Source organism: Salmo salar, chromosome ssa04 (assembly GCF_905237065.1).
Source record: "Salmo salar chromosome ssa04, Ssal_v3.1, whole genome shotgun sequence".
NCBI lineage: Eukaryota > Metazoa > Chordata > Actinopteri > Salmoniformes > Salmonidae > Salmo > Salmo salar.
The window spans coordinates 64572759-64595089 of NC_059445.1; the positions used below are offsets into that span (position 1 = coordinate 64572759).

Below are 22331 nucleotides of genomic sequence, written 5' to 3' on the forward strand. Positions count from 1 at the left end.
AACAAGGCTGGAAATTCAAAACATCAAAAATCTAATAATTTCAATTTCTCAAACAATCAACTATTTTACACAATTTAAAAGATAAACATCTCCTTAATCTAACCACATTGTTCGATTTTCAAAGAGGCTTTACGGCAAAAGCATAAAGTTAGATTATGTTAGGACAGTACATAGCCACAAAAGTACAAACATCCATTTTCAATTCAAGGTCAGGCGTCACCAAAAGCAGAAACCAGCTAGAATTATGCACTAACCTTTGTCAATCTCCATCAGATGACACTCCTAGGACATTATGTTATACAATACATGCATTTTTTGTTCAATCAAGTTCATATTTATATCCAAAAACAGCATTTTACAGTAGCGTGAAATTCAGATTTTTTTCTTCTCTGAAATGCTTCCGGTGAACATAACAAAATTACTATTCGAAAACATTGGTAAATTATAATATTGTCATTCAAAGAATAATATATTATCATCTCGTAATTGCTACCGAATGGCCAGATCTCAAAATAACTTTACTGGGAAATCACATTTTGCAATAAACGGGGTGCTATGCTAAGAACAATAAGCTATGCTATACAGTTAGCATCATCTAATATCGATAATAACATTGTAAATATCCCCTTACCTTTGATTATCTCCATCAGAAGGCACTGCCAGGATATCCCAGGTCCGGAACAAATGTGGTTTCTTTTGACAAATTTCATAATTTATGTCCAAATAACACCAAGTACTTAGCGTTCATTATGCTCCCACAAAACGTGGTGGGGGGGGTGTAAAATCACGCTGAAAAGCTAAAAAAAACCTAGTAAATAATCTATTTACGTTCGTTCAAACATGTCAAACCTTGTTTAGCATTAATCTTTTGGTCCATTTTTAACGTTAAACATCAGTAATATTTTCACACAACCTATCCTATGTCTAGATAAACAATGATGACAAACTCACGCTTCTCAGATTTATGCGCAGGCGCAAAAAAATGAAGCGATGACATGTCAACTTCCTGGCATTCTAATTTGCTCTCTGTTTATCATAGAAGCTTCAAACAACTTTATAAAGATCGTTGACATCTAGTGGAAGCCGTAGGTGTTGCGAAATGAATCCTTTCTCACTATGGTATCTATAAAACAATGACACTAAATAGTACAGTCACAAAATTCACATTTTTTTGGGATCTATTTTTCACAGGTTTTTGCCTGCAATATGATTTTTGTTATACTTACAGACACCATTCAAACTGTTTTAGAAAATTCAGAGTGTTTTCTATCCGAATGTGTTAATGATATGCATATCCTAGCTTCTGAGTTGGTGTAGGAGGCAGTTAAAAATGGGCACATATTTTTTTCAAAATGTCTCAATACTGCCCCCGAGCCCCAACAGGTTTTAAGTGCTGAAAGTAAATCTGAGAATTCAGGATGTCTCTAAAGCGCCTCTATCATTCAAAAGACAAGAGAAAAACAATGGAAACAAAAGAGGCTGTTACATATTGTTTGTGCGTGTATGGGGGAAGGGGGTTTAAGGGTTACTTTCCTCCACTGTACGTCAAACTATAAAGCCTGGTGCATCAGGTGGATATTGGGAATGCGTTTTACATTTGAGCTCTATTCACTGTGTGTGGACCTTGAGAACACATTTCAACTACTAGTAAAACGACCATTGTCCCCTTTTCTGTATTAATACTTAGTACTTACATAGTTGTCTGATATTGAAAAACCATAAGAACTGTAAATTCATTAGGGAGAAGACACCATGACAACCCGAAAAGCGTAATGCAATGAATAGTCTTTATTCCCTCCAGTTATCAAAGCAACGCACATTTAATAATATGTAATTGTCATAAAATTTCAAGCAACATATTTGGGCCACACACATTAGTGTGGACTTTCTAGCAGACACGATTCCAATGGTTGGCTTAGCTATATAAACGCAATAACGATGGCGTGCAAAATCAACTGAGATTGACTGGAATAAATAGCTGATTCTTTAAAGCCTGATCTGCCTGACGACACAGCTGTGGGGTTCTCTTTAAATGCAGTTACAACGGACAGGATTAGGCCAGTAAAAAGAGCCTCCAATCAATGCTCATTAATCCCTTGTTTACTCTACACAATTTGAATAGGCAACAAAACATTCCAAAGGCCATTTGTTTTAGGAAGGATGCCAATTGAGTTTTCTATTTTTAAGAATGGAATTTGACTGGATATCTGACATACAAAGCCTACTCTGAAAATCAATAATAAAAAATAAAAAAATAGATTTGTAAATGTTATCGTAATTGCACAAGCACAGAATGGTGTCTGATAGAATAGAATGGGTAAAATGGGTAGCCTAATACAGTAGTCCCCAATCAGAGCTTCGAGCTGCCTGGTCCACGGTTGTAAAACGTCTGGTCCTCCCACATCTTGTCAACCATACATTCTTCACTGTGTGAGTGATGCTATCGGTAGCCATGGAAACCCGATACAATAGATTCATTCCCCCTGCCTCTCTCTCCCTGGCCAGTCCTCTCCATCCACTGAAAAGCTCTTGACTTTGCGCATGTACGGCCAAACTGAACATTGCATCGACTCCAAGATGGCGTTAACACGTCTGGCTTGCATTCTGGTCCTCCTCTCAACTCACTGTAAGTAAATGCATGAGGACTGAGCTTTATTTCCCTAGCCTATTGTCGTTGCTGAGACATTCTGGACGAGACATTCTGGACGTGACACTCGCTTGTGTCATTTGAAATGAGCTACTTTGTTATTTGCGAGACGTGATCTGCGTAAGGATATAGGTGATCATTTCTGACCCAACTCTCTCAGCAAGCTAGCTATAGCCAACCAGCTATTTTGTTATTAATAGATGATGTTCTGATTTAAATGGAGATATATTCAATTATAAAGTAGGCAATCGAAGACCAGAATTAAGAAATGGTTTGGTAACGCTAGAGCCTCAAGCCCTGTTGTGTCGGCTGGTTGGAATGTTTGATCTATCCAAAGCCGGGCAGTGCAGTTTGGCATTTGGAAGTATGTCTAGTTTATCGAACTCTTCAGAGATAGAAACCATTCGTAAACTGCTCTACATACAGTTAGCATGTTTTAATTGGCTACAAACTTCACATTATGAAATAGCAAGAAGAGATACAATATATCCGTTAATTTAGAGGCTTGTTTTTTTAAAAGGGGATGAGTCGAGTCCCCCTTTAGTCTGTCTCCATACTTTCAAAAGTGTTCGACTGTAAATACAACTAAATGTGTTATTGTCTAAGAAATAAGTATTTGATATAAATATACGTTTGCTTAAACGTTTTTAACGTGTTTGAATTGTGGTTGATAAAAGTTCAGACTCGCAGTATTCAGTGATGCGAGATAACGGTTTTTTCCATTGGGGAATAAAGACAGACAGTCCGCGGGAGGAGCCTATCTGAAAGCAGCAGGCAGCTCGCTTTGTCAGCGTTGAGAACTCTTTGAAGAGCGGTTCTAAAATGTAGATTTTGTAACTTTTTATTAGCCATCTCAGATTAAGCGATTTGTCTCCGGATGTAAACAGTTATTGTTTTGATTTGACCCTAATTAAAACATGAAATAACTGTTAGAACTGTTTACAATTTGGCCAGATGCAGAGACAAATCATTTGGCTATGTTGCTGGAAGAGTATGATGCAATTTGTTCCCATGAAGCGCTCCCTCGTGTTTAACTCATGCATACTCAGATCCTTCTCAGAAAGAATGTTTAATAATTATGTTGACATTTCAGAGATATGTGTAGATTGATATGCTAAATTAAACGAAATAAAACTCTGAATAAGAAGAATGAAATAAAAACATTTTGAATTGTTCCCAAATGTTTCCTAATAGCCTATAGCAGGTGCTATAGCTTACCTCATATTAAAATTGTAATGAGAATTTGAATCACTAAAGTTATTGATAAATAAGTTAAGGCTACTGATATACACAACAAATAAGGCTAGATTATAGCAGGATCTTAAACAGCACCACGTGATGGACTGGTGGTGGTCATTTGCTTTAGGGCTTAACTGTTTTTCCTGAAGTGCTAAGCATGTATTGAGCCCTTCATGAAGAGAGACACACGGAACAAAAGGAGGCACAGACCTGTGTGCCTTCAGCTTCTCTGGTCATCCAAGTGTGTGGACTGGCTTAATTATCTGTGAATTTAAATATGGATAGCAAGAAAGTTGCTTCCAAAGATGGTGCTGGTGTCTTTCAATGTAGCTCTGCAATTAGACCTACTGAGAATCTGATTTAGTGTGTTTGAAGCAATGTTGCCTATTATTTTACAGCTTACCCAGTTGTTATTGTCTGTAGGCTATATACTATAGTTAGAGCTGGTTAACCTTGATTGTTGTTGGAAAGATTGTTACCACTCAATTACAGTTCTGAAAGAAAACCATAATTCACAATTTGAGGAAAATAACTTCAATCAGCTTTGTACAGTTAAACACCTGTTACGATGTAATTTGATTTTATTGCTTAAATGTACAAATCTATTTGACAATTTGAGGAAAATAACTTGAATCAGCTTTGTACATTTAAACACCTGTTACTATGTAATTTGATTTTATTGCTTAAATGTACAAATCTATTTGACCTCTTTTGTTATGCACATTCTTTTGTTGGTTTTAGGCTAATTCATCGTTGGCTTGTTTTTTCATTTCCAAGGAACTGTTTTGAACTCATGTCATAGTTTGAATGTATTTTGAATAGGTATGAGAGAGATGTACAGGGATTTTCTAAAAATAAGGAAACACCAACATAAAGTTTTTTTTAATAAGACGTTGGGCCACCACGAGCCGCCAGAACAGCTTCAGTGTGCCTTGGCATAAATTCTACAAGTACACTATATATACAAAAGTATGTGGACACCCCTTCAAATTAGTGGATTCAGCTATTTCAGCCACACCATTGCTGACAGGTGTATAAAACTGAGGACACCGCCATGCAATCTCCATAGACAAACATTGCAATAGAATGGCCTTACTGAAGAGTTCAGTGACTTTCAACTTGGCACCGTCATAGGATGCCACCTGTCCAACAAGTCAGTTCGTCAAAATTCTTCCCTGCTAGTGCTGCCCGGTTAACTGTAAGTGCTGTTATTGTGAAGTGGAAACGTCTAGGAGCAACAACGGCTCAGCCGCAAAGTGGTAGGCCACACAAGCTCACAGAACGGGACCACCGATTGCTGAAGCGCGTAGGGGGGACCAACTCCATATTAATGCCCATGAATTTGGAATGAGATGTTCGACGAGCAGGTGTCCACATACATTTGGTCATGTAGTGTATCTGGAGCTCTATTGGAGGGATGCGACACCATTCTTCCACAAGAAATTCCATCTTCTGGTGATTTGTCGATGATGGCCGGAAATGCTGTCTCAGGCGCTGCTCCAGAATCTCCCATAAGTGTTCAATTGGGTTGAGATCCTGCCAAGACTTAGAAGTGCCAAGATATGTGGGAGTTTGACAGTGCTCAAAGTGGAACAGTACCAAGCCAATATAAACCAAGCCAATATTCTTAGATTTTTATTTGGACTTGCGTGTGTTGTTTTGTATTGTTAGGTATTACTGCACTGTTGGAGCTAGGAACATCAGAATTTCACTACACCGACGACAACATCTGCAAAATATGTGTATGCAATCAATAAAATTTGATAAATATTGAGATATTTCCTTAATAGTCTTAGAAGAAGCACCTTCACAAATCTTAACCCTTCAGGTCCAGTCACCTCTATTTGAAGTTTGAGAATTATTGGCTTCTTTGACCTCAAGAAATGCAAATTTATTCAGTGGCAGTAAAACTTGTTTCCAGTCTGAATAAAAGTGAAAGAAAGATCAATTACAATGGTTGTGGCAAATGTCATTTCAGACTTGATAAATGATCCTTTAGCAAATGAGTGGGAAATTGAATAGGCTACTCACAGAGGCATGACCAACTGAAATGTGAGAACCTGGTCTAGTTTTTTGGCCCTATGGCAGCTCACAGTAAGTCTGCTTAAGCCTCATACCTCTTTGAGTGAGAAGAGAAGTCCCTTATCTGAGGAGATATAGGAGAGAAAAGCAAGCTGCCTCCTTAAGCATGAAACACATTGAGTATCCCATTGCCGATAGACAGCCTATAGGTACTTATCACAGTGGGAGGCCGTTCCTTCTCTTACTAGAACAAAAGCAGTACCTGCTTCATGCCGACCTGTTAGCAACGAATCACAATGCTCGTCAGCGGCCAACAACTTCACTTTGAGACAATCAGAGAGCATGAACACCCCCCCCCCCAAAAAAAACAAAAACAAACAAGGGGGGCATTTTCTCCATACATCCACGGATGAGCCAATCACACTTCATATGCAATGTAGGCTATGGGATGGTAGCTGGCTAAGTGCACAGATGCAATGCACACAACACTAAATACTTATTCCAAGCTAGCTACCACTGTAGCTAGTATTGACGTTATAATTAAATCACAATGGATTAGCTAGTTTCAATGAAACAGCTGCCTGTTTTAGCTGCCGAGTGTTGTGTAAGCCAGCAAATATGCTAACGCCTTTGCTTAGCTAATGTTGGAGTGTTTTCCCCTGATAAGTCACACACACACACACACACACACACACACACACACACACACACACACACACGATGAAGGATAAGACGCATGTCTTCTTTGCTGACTTAATTTAAACAGGAGCCAGATGACAGGTGTTTTCTTCATTGTCTAAAATGTGTGGCATTGCTGGTGGGGACGGCAGGAGTTGGTGAGCCCCAGGGAAAGTGCTGATAGCGCTTCCCTCCAGGAGGTGCTTGTTGTCAGATGCTTCCCTTCCCATCCACAGCTTGTGAGCAAATGTTTGGAGCACTCCCTGAATGGCATGCTGGAACCCCCGGGCGAGTCACATACAGCTTGACATTTTAGTGTAGAGACAGTAAATGGCAGGGAAAAAGCGAAAAACGAATAGCAAGCACAGAGAGGAGTGGTTGCCCACTCAGCGCTCGTTATTTTAGAGAGTTAAGAGTTATTCCCAACAGACAAAGCAGTTGTGTGAGAATGGTAGACCCACTGTCCGTTTAAACTAGCACGGTAGCCCATGTCCTGTAATTAGGCTTGCAGCTCTAGCGTACATTTCCAGTTTGCTTATAAAGCCGTTTTGCAGTTTATCTATTCTGGGGTTAGGTTTTGACAACAATTTGAATTGACATTCATCTCAGCATTTAGTAGTTACACTGAAGTTAAAGCTAATCATTGGCCAACAACAAGAACACAATACTAGTTATCTACAGTGCCTTCTGAAAGTATTCAGACCCCTTGACTTTTTACACATTTTGTTAGGTTACAGCCTTATTCTAAAATGGATTAAATTGTTTTTTCCCTCATCAATCTAAACACACAATAATCTACACACCCCATAATGACAAAGTAAAAACTGTTTTTTAGACATTTTTGCTAATTTATAAAAAATGAAAACAGAAATATCACATTTCCGTATGTATTCATATCTTTTACTCAGTACTTTGTTGAAGCACCTTTGGCAGAGATTACAGCCTTGAGTCTTCTTGGGTATGATGCTACAAGCTTGGCACACCTGTATTTGGGGAGTTTCTCTCATTCTTCTCTGCAGATCCTCTCAAGCTCTGTCAGGTTGGATGGGGAGCGTTGCTGCACAGCTATTTTCAGGTCTCTCCAGAGATGTTAGATTGGGTTCAAGTCTGGGCTCTGGCTGGGCCACTCAAGGACATTCAGAGACTTGTCCCGAAGCCACTCATGTGCTGTCTTGGCTGTGTGCTTAGGGTCGTTGTCCTATTGGAAGGTGAACCTTCACCCCAGTCTGGAGCAGGTTTTCATCAAGGATCTCTTTGTACTTTTCTCCATTCATCTTTCCCTCGATCCTGACTAGTTTCCCAGTCTCTGTCACTGAAAAACATCCCCACAGCATGATGCTACCACCACCATGCTTCACTGTAGGGATGGTGCCAGGTTTACTCCAGACGTGACGATTGGCATTCAGGCCAAATAGTTCAATCTTGGTTTCATTAGACCAGAGAATCTTGTTTCTCATGGTCTGAGAATCTTTAGGTGCCTTCTGGCAAACTCCAACCGGGCTGTCATGTGCCTTTTACTGAGGAGTGCCTTCCGTCTGGCCACTCTACCATAAAGGCGTAATTGGTGGAGTGCTTCAGAGATGGTTGTCCTTCTGGAAGGTTCTCCCATCTCCACAGAAAAACTGTAGAGCTCTGTCAGAGTGACCATCAGGTTTTTGGTCACCTCCCTGACTAAGGCCCTTCTCCCCCGGTCTAGGAAGAGACTTGGTGGTTCCAAACCTCTTCCATTTAAGAATGATGGAGGCCACTGTGTTCTTGGGGACCTTCAATGCTGCAGAAATGTTTTGATACCCTTCCCCCAGATCTGTGTGTTGACACAATCCTGTCTCTGAACTCTACAGACAATTCCTTTGACCTCATAGCTTGGTTTTTGCTCTGACAACTGTGGGACCTTATATAGACAGGTGTGTGCCTTTCCAAATCATGTCCAATCAATTGAATTTACCACAGGTGGACTCCAATCAAGTTGTCGAAACATCTCAAAGGTTGATCAATGGAAACAGGATGCACCTGAGCTCAATTTCGAGTCTCATAGCAAAGGGTCTGAATACTTATATAAATAAGGTATTTCTGTTTTGTATTTGTAATACATTTGCAAAAAATTTTAAAAAATCAGTTTTTACTTTGTCATTATGAGGCATTGTGTGTAAATTGATGAGGAAAAAACATATTTAATACATTTTAAGGCTGTAACGTAACAACATATGGAAAAAGGGGTCTGAATAATTTCCAAATGCACTGTACCTTGGATAACCGCGCCACAAAGGACCATGCATGGGATAAAGGCAGCGAAGCACATGATTCCAACAATGGAATGCCCTGAAACAGCTGAGCAGGAGTGGGTGGATGTGTTTGGGGAGAAGGCACGAGTGACCAGAAATATCTATGGCGTCCCTCCCAAACCCCAGACACTGTTTGTTAGCAGCAAATGCGGCATTGTGAATCAAAAGCATACGGAGGAAAAAAAACTTCTAATGTACTGTGAATTACTTCACCCCTCCCACTCACCTGTTTTAAGTTGGTCTTAAAGAGTGTGAAAGGGTAGTAGACTAAGAAATAAAGCATAACAGAAAAGCTGGATTTGAATGGTCTTTTATGAGATAAAAATCGACTGGAACTTCGCACCAAGAACTTGAAAGTTTATTGAAGTAGGCACTACTCTGCTTTTATATATTTTGTTCTCCTTTTGGTCAGCAGTAGCAGATGCTGAGGGGAAAGTTGAAAATGGACATGCTTATATTCCAGGAAAGGCAAGCACGTGCATTCTTCAAATGTTAATAAGACTATCGTGTGGAAGAGGCATTGATAAAAAATAAAAATAGGTCTAGAGCCTGGCTGCTAGGCTGAAGGTAGTTGGCCAAAACCCCCCATGAAAATATAACATCAGCTTTGGCTCGTCTCAGATTTGTTGTTGTTGTTCCATTAAGCCCATCTGTAGGCCTTGGTGTAATTCTGGGGAATTTTGATCGAGGACAACAATTATTTATAGTTCTCACAGATCTCATTTTTTTCTGTTGTGAGATATGGCATAATAAGTCTGGAAGTGATATTTCACCTTGTCAGTAGCAGTTGAAATCTGTTGTTTGTTTTGCCAAGACATTATCATGCAATGTTTTTTCTGTGTCTGCGGGATAATCTTTGAAATGCTCATCAATTGGCTGTCTGCGTTTAGGGCAGTGTTTTGGTGATTTCCTGTTTGCCGATCTTTATCTGTAGTCACGTGATCCCTAGGGAAGACCGCCGGAGTAGTTTTCCTCCCTGTGTTCATTCAATAGATTCAGACAGAGCCAGCACATCAATAGGTCAGGAGGAACCGCCATCAATCACACATTGGGATACTGTCAATTTAGGGAAATAATTACAGATTCATTAATGGCAGGGCACAGATAATAGAATGAATGCTGCTGAAGCACTGCCTGTCTGAAAAGGCAAGGTAAGTCTGGGCTACATGCTAGGAGTCATAGCCAGATAATCGCTTTGGATTCATCCTCTGTTTACCATACTGTCACAAAGGCAATTACTCTCTCTATAAATAGCCAGATGGCAGAATCATATGACAGCCTCAGGTGTTTGAACACTGTTCATTCCAAAGCATTGGGCTTGTATTCAAGCAACTCTAAATATATGATTCGAGATTAAACATATTCATATCTAAAGCATAGTAAAATAGAAACTATTGGCATTATCTGAAAATTAATTTGTTCATCTTAAATCTTCTCTCCAATTTTTTTTAAATCAAATACACATTGACGACAACAGGCTAGTTTCAGCACCATCATCACCGCTTTTCTACCCTTCTGAAAAGGCAATTTGGCATTTTCAGCGAGAACACTTTTAGTTCCTAAAACAAGTCTATCACCAACAGCCAAGCTGACAGTTAAAATACTCTCCTTCCTGTGATCTGCAGAACTGACAATGACTCCAATCCCTCGCAGCAGCCAGCTGAGTTCTTAAGTGTCTTCTACAGTATGAAGGGCAGATGACACCAGCCTTGTGATAAAAAAAGACATCCCAATCATTTTGTTGACCATAACTAATCCACGCCGAGGCGTTCTCTTGATGTAGGGCCTTGCGAAAGAGACCAGTATGCAAGAGCCATGTATGTGGTTGTACGGCCTCCGGGTAGTGTTGTGCGATTATTGCAGTAAGACCTAACAAAAATGTTGGTGGTCATCCAAAGGAAGTTTTTATTTATTTCTCTTTTTTTATTTAACCTTTATTTAACTAGGCAAGTCAGTTAAGAACAAATTCTTATTTACAATGACGGCCTGCCCCGCATAACCCTAACACGGACGACGCTGGGCCAATTGTGCTCCGCCCTATGGGACTTCCAATCACGGTCGGTTGTGATACAGCCTGGAATCGAACCAGAGTCTGTAGTGATGCCTGTAGCACTGAGACGCAGTGCCTTAGGCCGATGCGCCACTCAAGAACCCATTGTGTAGCATTGCGGTGTTAGGTTCTAAATGAACCGAGTAAAAACTCACGGACGATTAGTAAAGCTCAAACGAAGTTTATTCACCCTAAGGGTCAGTCAGCTGAACAGACAAAGACATGTTTCCACCAGCACAAGTATACATACCCCAATTTGGATGAAGTCTCCTCCTTCCCTCGAAACATTACGTCTTTATTGCTAGGCAAGAAGTTAAGTGATGCAGGTAATTAACTGTTCCTTCTCCCTGTGACCTGACCTCGGCCCCCATTCCTCACTAATCGACAGCTCTCCACCCTTATCAGTGACTGCAATAAAGTGATTGCCTTTCCTTTACTCATTACATTCCAAGCTTAATTGACTCCACCATATACATTCCTCCTACAGATAACCATTAACTTTTGGTGGTAGAAACCAGACTGTGGCACTCCTCATTTCCATAGGGTACCTGATGATTAACAATATTTGCAAGATGGCGCCGACAGAGATGGTCGCCTCGCTTCGAGTCCTTAGGAAACTATGCAGTATTTAGTATTTATTTTTATGTATTATTTCTTACATTGTTGCCCCAGGAAATCTTAAGTCTTATTACATACAGCCCGGGAAGAACTATTGGATATAAGAGTGACGTCAATTTACCAACAATTTGACCAGGAATACAACTTTCCCGAAGCGGATCCTCTGTTTGGACCACCACCCAGGACAATGGGCCTAATCCCAGAAGCTGACTCAACAACGGCGCAGCAGAAGGGGCAGATGGAGCGGCCTCCTGGTCAGGCTTCGTAGACGTGCACCTTGCCCACCGCTCCCGAGTATACTACTCGCCAATGTCCAGTCTCTTGACAACAAGGTAGATGAACTTCGAGCAAGGGTTTCCTTCCGGAGAGACATCAGAGATTGTAACATCCTCTGCTTCACAAAAACATGGCTCTCTCGGGATATGTTGTCGGAATCAGTTCAGCCACCGGGCTTCTCCATGCATCGCACCGACAGAGATAAACTCCTCTCTGGGAAGAGGAAGGGCGGGGTTGTATGCTTCATGATTAATGACTCATGGTGTAATCATAACAACATACAGGAACTCAAGTCCTTCTGCTCACCCAACCTACAATTCCTTACAATCAAATGCCGGCCATATTATCTCCCAATTTTGGATAACTAGTCACTTTAAACAATGCCACTTTAAATAATGACACTTTAATAATGTTTCCATATCTTACATTACTCATACCATATGTATATACTGTATTTTATACCATCTATTGCACCTTGCCTATGCCGCTCAGTCATCGCTCATCCATATATTTATATGTACATATTCTCATTCACTCCTTTAGATTTGAGTGTATTAGGTAGTTGTTGGGAAATTGTTAGATTACTTGTTAGATATTACTGCACTGTCGGAACTAGAAGCACAAGCATTTTGCTACACTCGCATTAACATCTGCTCACCATATGTATGTGACCAATAAAATGTAATTTGATTTTGATTTGATTTATTTCAAGTTTAGAAGTCAGAACCCATCAGCAGTGAGTAAGGGGGGTGGAGTAGGGGTAGGTTTGGGCGGTATAGTTCTCTTTTTTGGGGTTTGGTGCACCCTAAAATTAACTATCTGACTATCTATATGCCAAATAAATGATCACCAGCTCAGGGCTCCAGCTATGCATTTGGTTTGCTAACTTGCTAGTTAAGTGGCTAGCTTACTCGATCAATCTTCTTGGTTACAGCAGAGAATCAATCCCCTACTGGATCAAGATCCCTGCTGCCAACATTTTTTTCCATTCAGAAAGAAATAGTGGCCCTTGTGCGCACTGCTGGTAATACTGTATGGCACAGGAACGATATGAAGGTATGTAAATCTGGAGTTCATCGTGACTTCTCACTGTAGTGTTTCTCACGTTTCTACCCAAGGTAATCGGCCTAGATGCTTTATCAGCCCAGTGACCATATGCCAGAAATGATTCATCATCAGGCAGAATCTCAGCATCAAATCAAGCTAAATCATTCTTATAACTATCTCAAGCTCAGGAAATGTAGTTGGCCTCTGTGAAGGGATGTGCGAGTCTTGTGCTAAGGCCTGACAAAAATGTTGGCAGTCAGACAAAGGGAGTTTTTGTTGAGTAGCATTGCGGTGAGTAAGGGGGGTGGAGTAGGGGTGTTTGGGAGTTCTCTGTGACTTCTCACTGCAGTGTCTCTCACGTTTCTACCCGAGGTAATGGCCCAGATGCTTTATCAGCCCAGTGACACAAATGCCACAAATGATTCATCATCAGGCAGAAACTCGGCATCAAATCATGCTAAATCATTCTTATGACCATCTCAAGCTCAGGAAATGTAGTCCATTGAAGACTGCCATGCCATCACAAAAATCCATCAAAGTATGACATGTTTGTTAATACACAGTTTCAGTAATTTTGTCCAGAGGTTCTTATTTGGGCAGCTGATAGGTAGGCCTACAACCTACAACTACAGTTTCAAATTGAATGTATTTCACAATAAAGCCTCTCTCTTCAAACGAGGTATGTAGGCGTTAGCAAGTTCACTGAACGTCAGAATGATGGTGAGTAGGCGATAGAGAACAGAGCTACAATAAATGATTCTTGATTTGTGTCAAACAAAGGAAGGCCTTAGTAGAATAAATATCCTGTCTACTTTTGAAAAGCCACCATTAGCATCCGACTTCCAGTGTACATTTAGCTGACTGGTCAGATAGTGTTGGTAGATTGTAACCAGACCATCTGGTGACCTGGTGTTGGGGTTAACACTTGAGCTACAGTATTAGGCCTAACTGGTAAAAAGGATGATTTTATGCAGCAGAGATGCGACAGTGTAACATTAACTGAGCAAGTATGACCTCAGTAATTCCTTTGTCCCATTAATGCTCTTAATAAGGATACTCTTTATTTTACAGTATGCTATTTCCCTGGCACTTACTTAGAAATGACATGGTGAAATGGTAATCACTCAATAATTACTAAACTATTTGTGTGGTTTATTTGGGATTCATTGAAACAAGAAGCAGCATTTGTGTTGCTATATTTGAAGGATCAAAAAATATCAATTGTTATCACATAATTTTACTAGTTCATACCAAGTATTTATAAGCAGAGACAAGACTAAGTATAGCCAGACATAAGAACATATCTTCATGATAGCTTTCAGCTGACCTAGTCTGGAGCACTTCCATTAAAACTACATCATCAGTTAAGCCTGAGAAAGTGTCGGACCAAGCATGTATAAAATACTCAGTGAGCGCTGAAATGTTTGATATCGAGCGACATTAATGGCAATTCCTAATCCTGTCAGAATGTATCACAGGGACGTGGGCAACCCTAGGTTTTCGGTTTGCCATGAGTCGTGCCTGAGAACACGGTAGAAGCCCAGATACAGCATGTACACAGTACAGCTGCCACACGTGTGTGAGTGCATACCCTGGGTAAGTGCCTGAGATATTTGTCGGCATGCCAGACATTGGTGGCGAGTTTGTAACATGGTGGCCCTAGACTGAGCTTCGTAAGAGGGTGTACTGCCTGTAGTACTTGCTTGTCAACCATGTTACAGCAAGCTGTAGAAAAAGAAAAACAATTTGAGTCATTTTTATTGTGACTCAGAGGTTTGGCGGGCATTTGTCATCACTGTAACCGGACGCTAGACAAGGCCACAGCCTCAGAGCTGTAGAGAGAGTTTAGGCATCCGTGTGCTTAAGAGTCCATTTTAGTAGCAGAGGCTATAGGGTCTGATAAGAGTGCTTGCCTGAACTGGTGATGTTAGCAGGTAAAACAAAAAAAAGAAAAGGCCAACGCATGGAAGTGCACAGAAATTTGAATAGATTTTCATAAACACCACCGTGTCAGCCATTGGAAAGAAAAAGCGTATAGGACAGAAAAAAATATGTGGAACAACTCAAATTTGTCACATCTAGCTCATTTCTAAGGCAGGAAGGTTGCAATTAAACTAAATTGTCAGTTTCTCAACATTCTAGTCCTATTCTAATGTGAAATGCAGCAGAGACATCCAAAATGACCACACTATCTCAGCTGCCATTTCCTCCTAGATAGTCCGACTTCCCGAGTTGAACATGTTTACACAATGGTCATTATCAGGTCTTACAAGATAACCTTAAAAGGAGCCAACTAGACCTTGGAGAGGTTTCACACAGGCAGAATAATCAGACATTATTATTGGGGATGATTGTGTGAGGCTTAAAAGAGATTCTCACAATGTGGAAAGACACCACAACAAAGATACTAATACATTCATCATAGCCATATAGAAGAGGTTCATTGTAACGCTGGAATGAATTCAAGACCACTCTAGATGATATAGAGATATAGAAATTACGACTTGTGAACAACGCAAATGTATCGTCGCAATCATGGGAGATGAGAAAAAGACAGATTAAACTTGTCCTTTTAAAACCTATTTAATCCCAATAGAAGCAACAATAATACGTTTGAAGTCAGGATTATAATAGATTGTGATAGAAAATGACATGTTTTCTTTGTTATTCATCCATTTTGTCATGGCAAAAGCTCAAAGGATGAATATGAAGCACCAGGCCTCGATGCAGAATTTGTTGTGTCTCCACTGGACTAACATTCCTTTCTAAAAACAGTGCTCTGTCATTGATTGATAGGACCCTCTATGCATATACATTTCACACACACAGTCACAATTAACGGAAAGCTGTACAGCCTCATCCTTTCATTTCCCCCGCCCTCCTCCATTTACATTTTAAGGCCCTCACTGTAAAAACCCAGATCTTAAAACATAGGCTGCTTGCATACCCATGTAGAATGTTGAATACAAACCATGAAAAGAAATTGTTTTCAGAGATATATCCAGATAGCCCTGCAGATTTTAGATGAAAGTACAATGACCCTGGTGGAACAATCTGGTCAGGCGGCACCATAAGAAGATTTGCTACGCTTGACCTGTGTTCTTCATTTCCAGTATGCACTGCTGGTACGATGAAGACATGTCTTATAGTCTTTCTGAAAGAACAATGAGAGCACAGATGTGCGGCTCTTGAAATATTGAACGCATAAAACAGTGGAGTGACAGAATAAAGCCAACAAATAATTTATTGAGAAAATAAATAAGAATGGTAGGAAACATAAGAACAAAAGCCTTTTAGTAGGCAGGACGAGTTATGTTACGGTGCTCACACAGGGTCTCGGAGTGTGCCCTTTGGATGAGGAGAGGAAAAACACAAAAGTTTCCCCTCAGCTTCCTCAGACCCATCCATTCCGGTTGTATCTGGTTTGAGCCAGAACAATGATCTTATGGGTTTGTGCATTTTCACCACACTTTCAGAGGGAATCTATATCTCTGGGCTGATGAGTCCCTCTAAATAGCCTCCCCCGATTCTCAGTAATTAATTCCCCGCTCTGAGGGTCATTCATGCGGAACTGGCCAACCATGCAGTTTTATTTCAGATCATCAACACTCAGGATCATCCTGCATATGACTTTGGGCAAAATCCTGTGGTTTCAGGGCGTAGGTTAGCGCAATGTTTCGAGACAGACCTGGGAATGACGGGGCTCGGAAGGTCTCGTGATCAAACGAACAGATCTACAAGTGGCCCCAGATGTGACCAATGAAGGTAGCGTAGAGTACTGTATGTAGGTTAAACCTACCGATGCCCACTCAATTTGTCGGTTTTCCCCTCAGAGTTTAGCTGGACGCTTGTTTAGAAATCAGACAGCAGTTGGCCAATCGGTTGGAGACATCACTTATCAGGGGTGGGGTCACTATAATTGCTATGTGCAGCTGCAAAGATTCCATCGGAGTCTGGACATTCCATACTGGGAGCAATATGCAGACCAGTGACACTCCCCAGTAATTGACGGGATATTCTCTTTAGTGTGACTAATGAGTTTGGCCATAATTATTTCCCATTTAAAGGGCAATTTTTTAATTTTTTTATCTTGGTTAGCTGAGTTATGCGAGAATTACTCAGCTAGGACTGTAATAATACTGTTAACCTGTATCATTAAAGTGCATCTTCCAAGGAATTCTCCATTGCATGATATACAGAAGATGAGAACAAGCATAGCAAGAGACCATAAGACAGAGACTGGTGATCGTTCTCTTTGGTTTGGAAATGGGGTTATGAACACACCTCAGCGGTGCACTACACATCTGTCTAGTGAAAAAAGAATAGGGATTACACCCGGGTCTGGAATTTTCTCTCTGGATCAAGATCCAGATGCGAGCGTGTTTCTTTTTTGTGACTCTGTCTTGACATGTAAACAGTGTGTAATCTGCCATGTAAATCATTCTTTCAGAGCTTCAGAGAAAGGCAAACGGTATATTGAAAAAAAGTCCCTGCCAATTTCATGTTTGTATGCAACTTTTTCCACACTTAAATCTTGATGTTTCCCCCCTTTTTCCAATTTTAAGTTTGAGGCAAAAGAATGAAGGGCAATCGAAGGAGGAGCACTTTTGCTTTATCACACAGAACACCACAGAGCACTTAGGTTTGACTTAAGCAAAAACAGGCAGGTGACAAAGGTCAGCTGTCCTCTATTTTTGCCATGAATGCACTTCTGTGACTCACCATTGTGTCCAACCACCAGGTTGCATTGTAACACTGAACAGTATGTCTTACTTCCTGTGATGGCATGAGTTTGACTACATTGGTAGCGTTAAATCCGGCCACAGAATGGGCTGCATGGAGCGCTCAGCAGTTTTGCTATGCGGCGCGTTTGTCCGGCATTTCCCATGGAAACCTGTGGGAGATTCCTCCCGAGCAGGTGATGGAAGCAGGGGTCCTTTGGGGTTGTCAGTGGTAGCTTGACGCTCAGATGGTTATCCCCTTTTCTCCCACCTGTTGCTCAGCAACATTCTCTGCCCTGCTCCTCAGACTGCCTATGCTAACTATTTGAGTCTGGAATATGCTTTTGTACACATGTTGTTCTAAAGGCCTGCTCACTGGGTCAGTCGCTGGGATCGCTCACCAGGGAACTGCACACGTTGATGTCGCAATCCTTCAAAGTACGCAATTTTTTATATAGGAGAGCAATCCTTTTTGGTATAGGAGAGCATTGTGTTAGTATCTACTCTGGAAATGGATAATGAAATAGTCCTGATTTATTCAGTTATATATCCTAGGTTGTGGAATTTAGCAGTCTTTAGAGTTGGGATAGTGGGTGGTAAGAATGCGTCTTCCATCAGAAAAGTCAGAACACAGTAATTTTGTGATGCCACACATTAAAATACAAACCATACTGTAGTAAACACTTTAATTGACATTTACTACATAGACTATATCTTAGCAGAACAATATAATTGCCTCTGAGCAAGGCACTTTTTAAAATATAATTTGGACAAGGGTATTCACACTAACTAGCAAGGATTATCGAAATGGACAGTAAATAAATGAACAGGGAAAGTTATGACTGTTGTCGTTAGTTGACCTCAAATGTGGTTCCGTTTGGAAAGTGACCCTTTGTCCACGCTTATCAAAACTCTGCATCACCTGTGACCAGTTGTTAATGCTGAGTGATTAACAGAAATGTCAGTTATTTTTCATTTTTAAACAACTAATTGACCGATTATTTGAATTCCATTTAGTTCTGTTTTTTCTGTAGCTGTGAGCTGTGCGCACATTGCACGTTTTCTCTAGAGATAAATCAGATCAATCCCGAACTGTGCTATGTAGTAGCAATTGTAGTTTCCAACAGGCCAATATTCTACATAGTTTAGTGCAGAAAACGTGGTAATTAACTACAATGACCATACATGCCTACAATCCATTGCGTGCCTACTTGTCCAGTCCGTGTCTCTTTTAGCCTGCTCCTTAAAAGAGAGAAGACTGAAGAATGCGTTATCGAGAGGGATAGAGAGCAGTTGCTTCGGGTGGTATCTCTCTACCTGAAAATACATGATCTAAGTGATTGATAGTTGGTATTCAGCAGTCATAAAAGTATGTCTTATTTACTTAGAAGAGCTACTAAAATAATGATTTTGTCAGAGCATAGGCAGCAGCTCTATAGAGATGAGATGATAACTTGGAATGAAAATAAAGTAATCAAATAAGTAATCAAAACTAATGTAATATACACAACAACTGAAATATTTGATTTAAATAATGTCAATAAATGTTGGTTAATAAGTGATAAGCAGTAATGGACAGTCACTACTATCATGGGACCTTTATCACTTGTTTTATTCGGATTATTAACAGAAACTGAACCAACCTCAAAAAGTACTAATCAAATCAAATCAAATGTATTTATAAAGCCCTTCTTACATCAGCTGATATCTCAAAGTGCTGTACAGAAACCCAGCCTAAAACCCCAAACAGCAAGTAATGCAGGTGTAGAAGCACGGTGGCTAGGAAAAACTCCCTAATCGCTCAGCACTACCGGTCGGTTGTCCCCACGATGTCAAAAGCTTTGGGTGACCTCACATTCTACACTCCCCCGCACTCACTCCACACTAACTGCTTACTAACTAACAATTAAACAGGCCAGAACTGCTGCCCACAGCATTTAACAAAATATAGAGCCATATTTATTGAGTCTAGGTCTACTTCAAATCTGCTCAAAATAAATATTTTGAACCCAGACTCCCTCATTCGATAGTAATGATTGTGGACAGCTCTACACCAGAATAAAATGTAGACACTGCTGTTTTGTCAGTAAATAACTACAAAATGAAACAAGTCTAGTTTGAATAGTCTGTATGAATGCCTCACACCATGTTTAGTTATTCTACATGTTCAAACCTCACGCCATGTTATTTGTTTTCTGGATCCAGTCTTGCGTAACTGCCTATCATTTTCAAGAGTCTATTCATGGAGTAATGGGGGTTGGCGGCCTTGATTTAAAGGCCCTACCCCGTTGACATTCATCATTGCTACAGAATCACAGTGAAAGCAAGTGGAGAGAGGACACATTTTTCATTGGGTTGCCATAGAGCACTTCCTGCATGGCCAGTATATGCAAAATAATGACTTTTATGGAAAGAAAGACAACTGAGGTTAATTTTACCTACAAATATATAGATGTTGTCACGGGTGTCGTATTGATTTGACCAAAACGCAGCGGGAATATCTATACTCATCTTCTTTTTATTTTGAAGAAGGAGAAACGAATAAATACGTATACAAAAAAAGAACTAAACGAAACAGTCCTGTCAGGTGCAACAAACACTAAACAAGGAACAACTACCCACAAAATCCCACAGAAAAACACCCCTCTTAAATAGGACCTTCAACTAGGAGCAGCTGCTTCCAATTGAAGGTCAATCCCATTAACTAAACATAGAACTAGACATACTAGATAAACATAGAAATATACTAACATAGAATATAGCCCAACAAACCCCGAAACACTCTAAACAAACACCCCTCTTAAAACAGAACATAGCCCAACAAACCCCGAAACACTCTAAACAAACACCCCCTGCCACGTCCTGACCAAACTACAATAACAAATAACCCCTTATACTGGTCAGAACGTGACAGATGTCTAGAGGTGTGAACCTTCATCTTTGAGTCAGCAAAGATGCTAGTTAATTCTGCCTACAGTTTCTGTTAATGCCAGTAAGAATTACATTATTAAAGGAATACCTTGCAACAGAATCATGGGTGATAAAAAAATGCATCAAATCATATGCCTGTTAGCAACCAGGAAGTCATGAAACCACAGTATGAAACCAGGGTATTTTATGTAAAAATAACCAGCTTCACAGAGCTTAAGTGTCCAGAATAGAGAGATGAATATGGGGATGTATAGGCTATTTATGCATTCAACTGGCCTAACTGTCCAGGCATTCAGAGTTGCTGCCCCACTGCACAAGATGCTTTTGTTCAGGAGTGCAAACAAAAGGCAATTAATGAGATCGGCTATGGGGGGCCACTGCTGGAGAGGAAAACAATGGGAGCACTGGGATTTGTGCTTGGCCTGCTGTTCTAGGGCCGATAGGATCTCAATGAGTGGCCTGAATGCTGCTGGGAGGCCCATGATGGAGATTTTATGAGCTCCACACCACAATTGTGTTGCTAAAGAGTAAGTGACCATCTCTGGCTGTGCTACAATGTGTTTCAGCCATTATCACATTGCCCAATAGAAAATTGGCATGTTCCAATCAGTTCCAACAGGATCTAAGGCTATGTAGTAGATGACTCCCATTGGGGAACACAGACATGAAAAGATAAAGCTAAATCACTTTGTTAGATTTAGATATATAGGTTGTGAAAAGGCTCAGTTTTGTGAAACACTAGTGAGGAAAAGCTCAAGTGAGCCAATGAAGTCTGGCCAATGGCCTTGTCCCCAGAGGCAGTGTCACAGGGGACTCCCTTTCAACTCAGCTCTTTTCAGCGCACAGCGAGCATCCTTTGGACCAGGAAGTGAGGCGGATTAAGGCTTTTGGCCTCACTAAGTCAACACATCTCTGCTAGCAGTGTGACATTATTATTCAGCTGTCAGGCACGCCTTAGCTCACCGGTATCTGCTACACACATTGGCCGGCACTATCAACAATGGCCGCTTATCAATGTAGCCCAGGCCAACGTGGCTGAGCCTAGTGTATCAGTTCAACGTGGCTGAGTCTAATCAAATCAAATTTCAAATAAAATTGTACTTGTCACTGTGCCGAATACAACAGGTGTAGACCTTACCGTGAAATGCTTACTTACAAGCCCTTAACCAACAATGCAGTTCAAGAAATAGAGTTAAGAAAATATTTACTAAATAAACTAAAGTAAAAAATACAATAAAAAGTACTGAGGTTATACACGGGGGTACTGGTACCGAGTCAATGTGCGGGGTACAGGTTAGTCAAGGTAATTTGTACATGTAGGTAGGGGTAAAGTGACTATGCATAGATAATAAACAGTGAATAGCAGCAGTGCAAAAACAAAGGGGGGGTTCAATGTAAATAGAGCGGCCATTTGATTAATTGTTCAGCAGTCTTATGACTTGGGGATAGAAGGTGTTAAGGAGCCTTTTGGACCTAGACTTGACGCTCCGCTGCCGCTTGCTGTGTGGTAGCAGAGAGAACAGTCTATGACTTGGGTGACTGGAGTCCTTGACAATGTTTTGGGCTTTCTTCTGTCATCGCCTAGTATATAGGTCCTGGATGGCAGGAAACTTGACCCCAGTGATGTACTGGGCCATATGCACTACCCTCTGTAGCGCCTTACATGCTGACCAAAATAAATGTACACATACATGTTATTCAATCATTGCACCCACACTGCTTGCGCGAGTCGAAGAGCGCTAAAATAGAACTTGGTTCCCGCCTCTCCCATCTCCTCATTGGTTTTTAGGAGCATATACCCACGTGGGTGATTGAAAGAT

The 22331-nt window shown here is 40.7% G+C and overlaps 1 protein-coding gene across 1 annotated transcript in view; it reads left to right on the forward strand.

Annotated features, from left to right (window-relative positions):
- The first annotated feature begins 2397 nt into the window (after positions 1–2397).
- The window catches only part of LOC106603674 (junctional adhesion molecule 3B), a 43131-nt gene continuing 23197 nt past the window's right edge, over positions 2398–22331 (forward strand). The window contains exon 1 of the mRNA XM_014197636.2: positions 2398–2626. Coding sequence (XP_014053111.1) covers positions 2542–2626 — 85 coding nt within the window. The 5' untranslated portion in view covers positions 2398–2541. The remainder of the gene's footprint in view (positions 2627–22331) is intronic.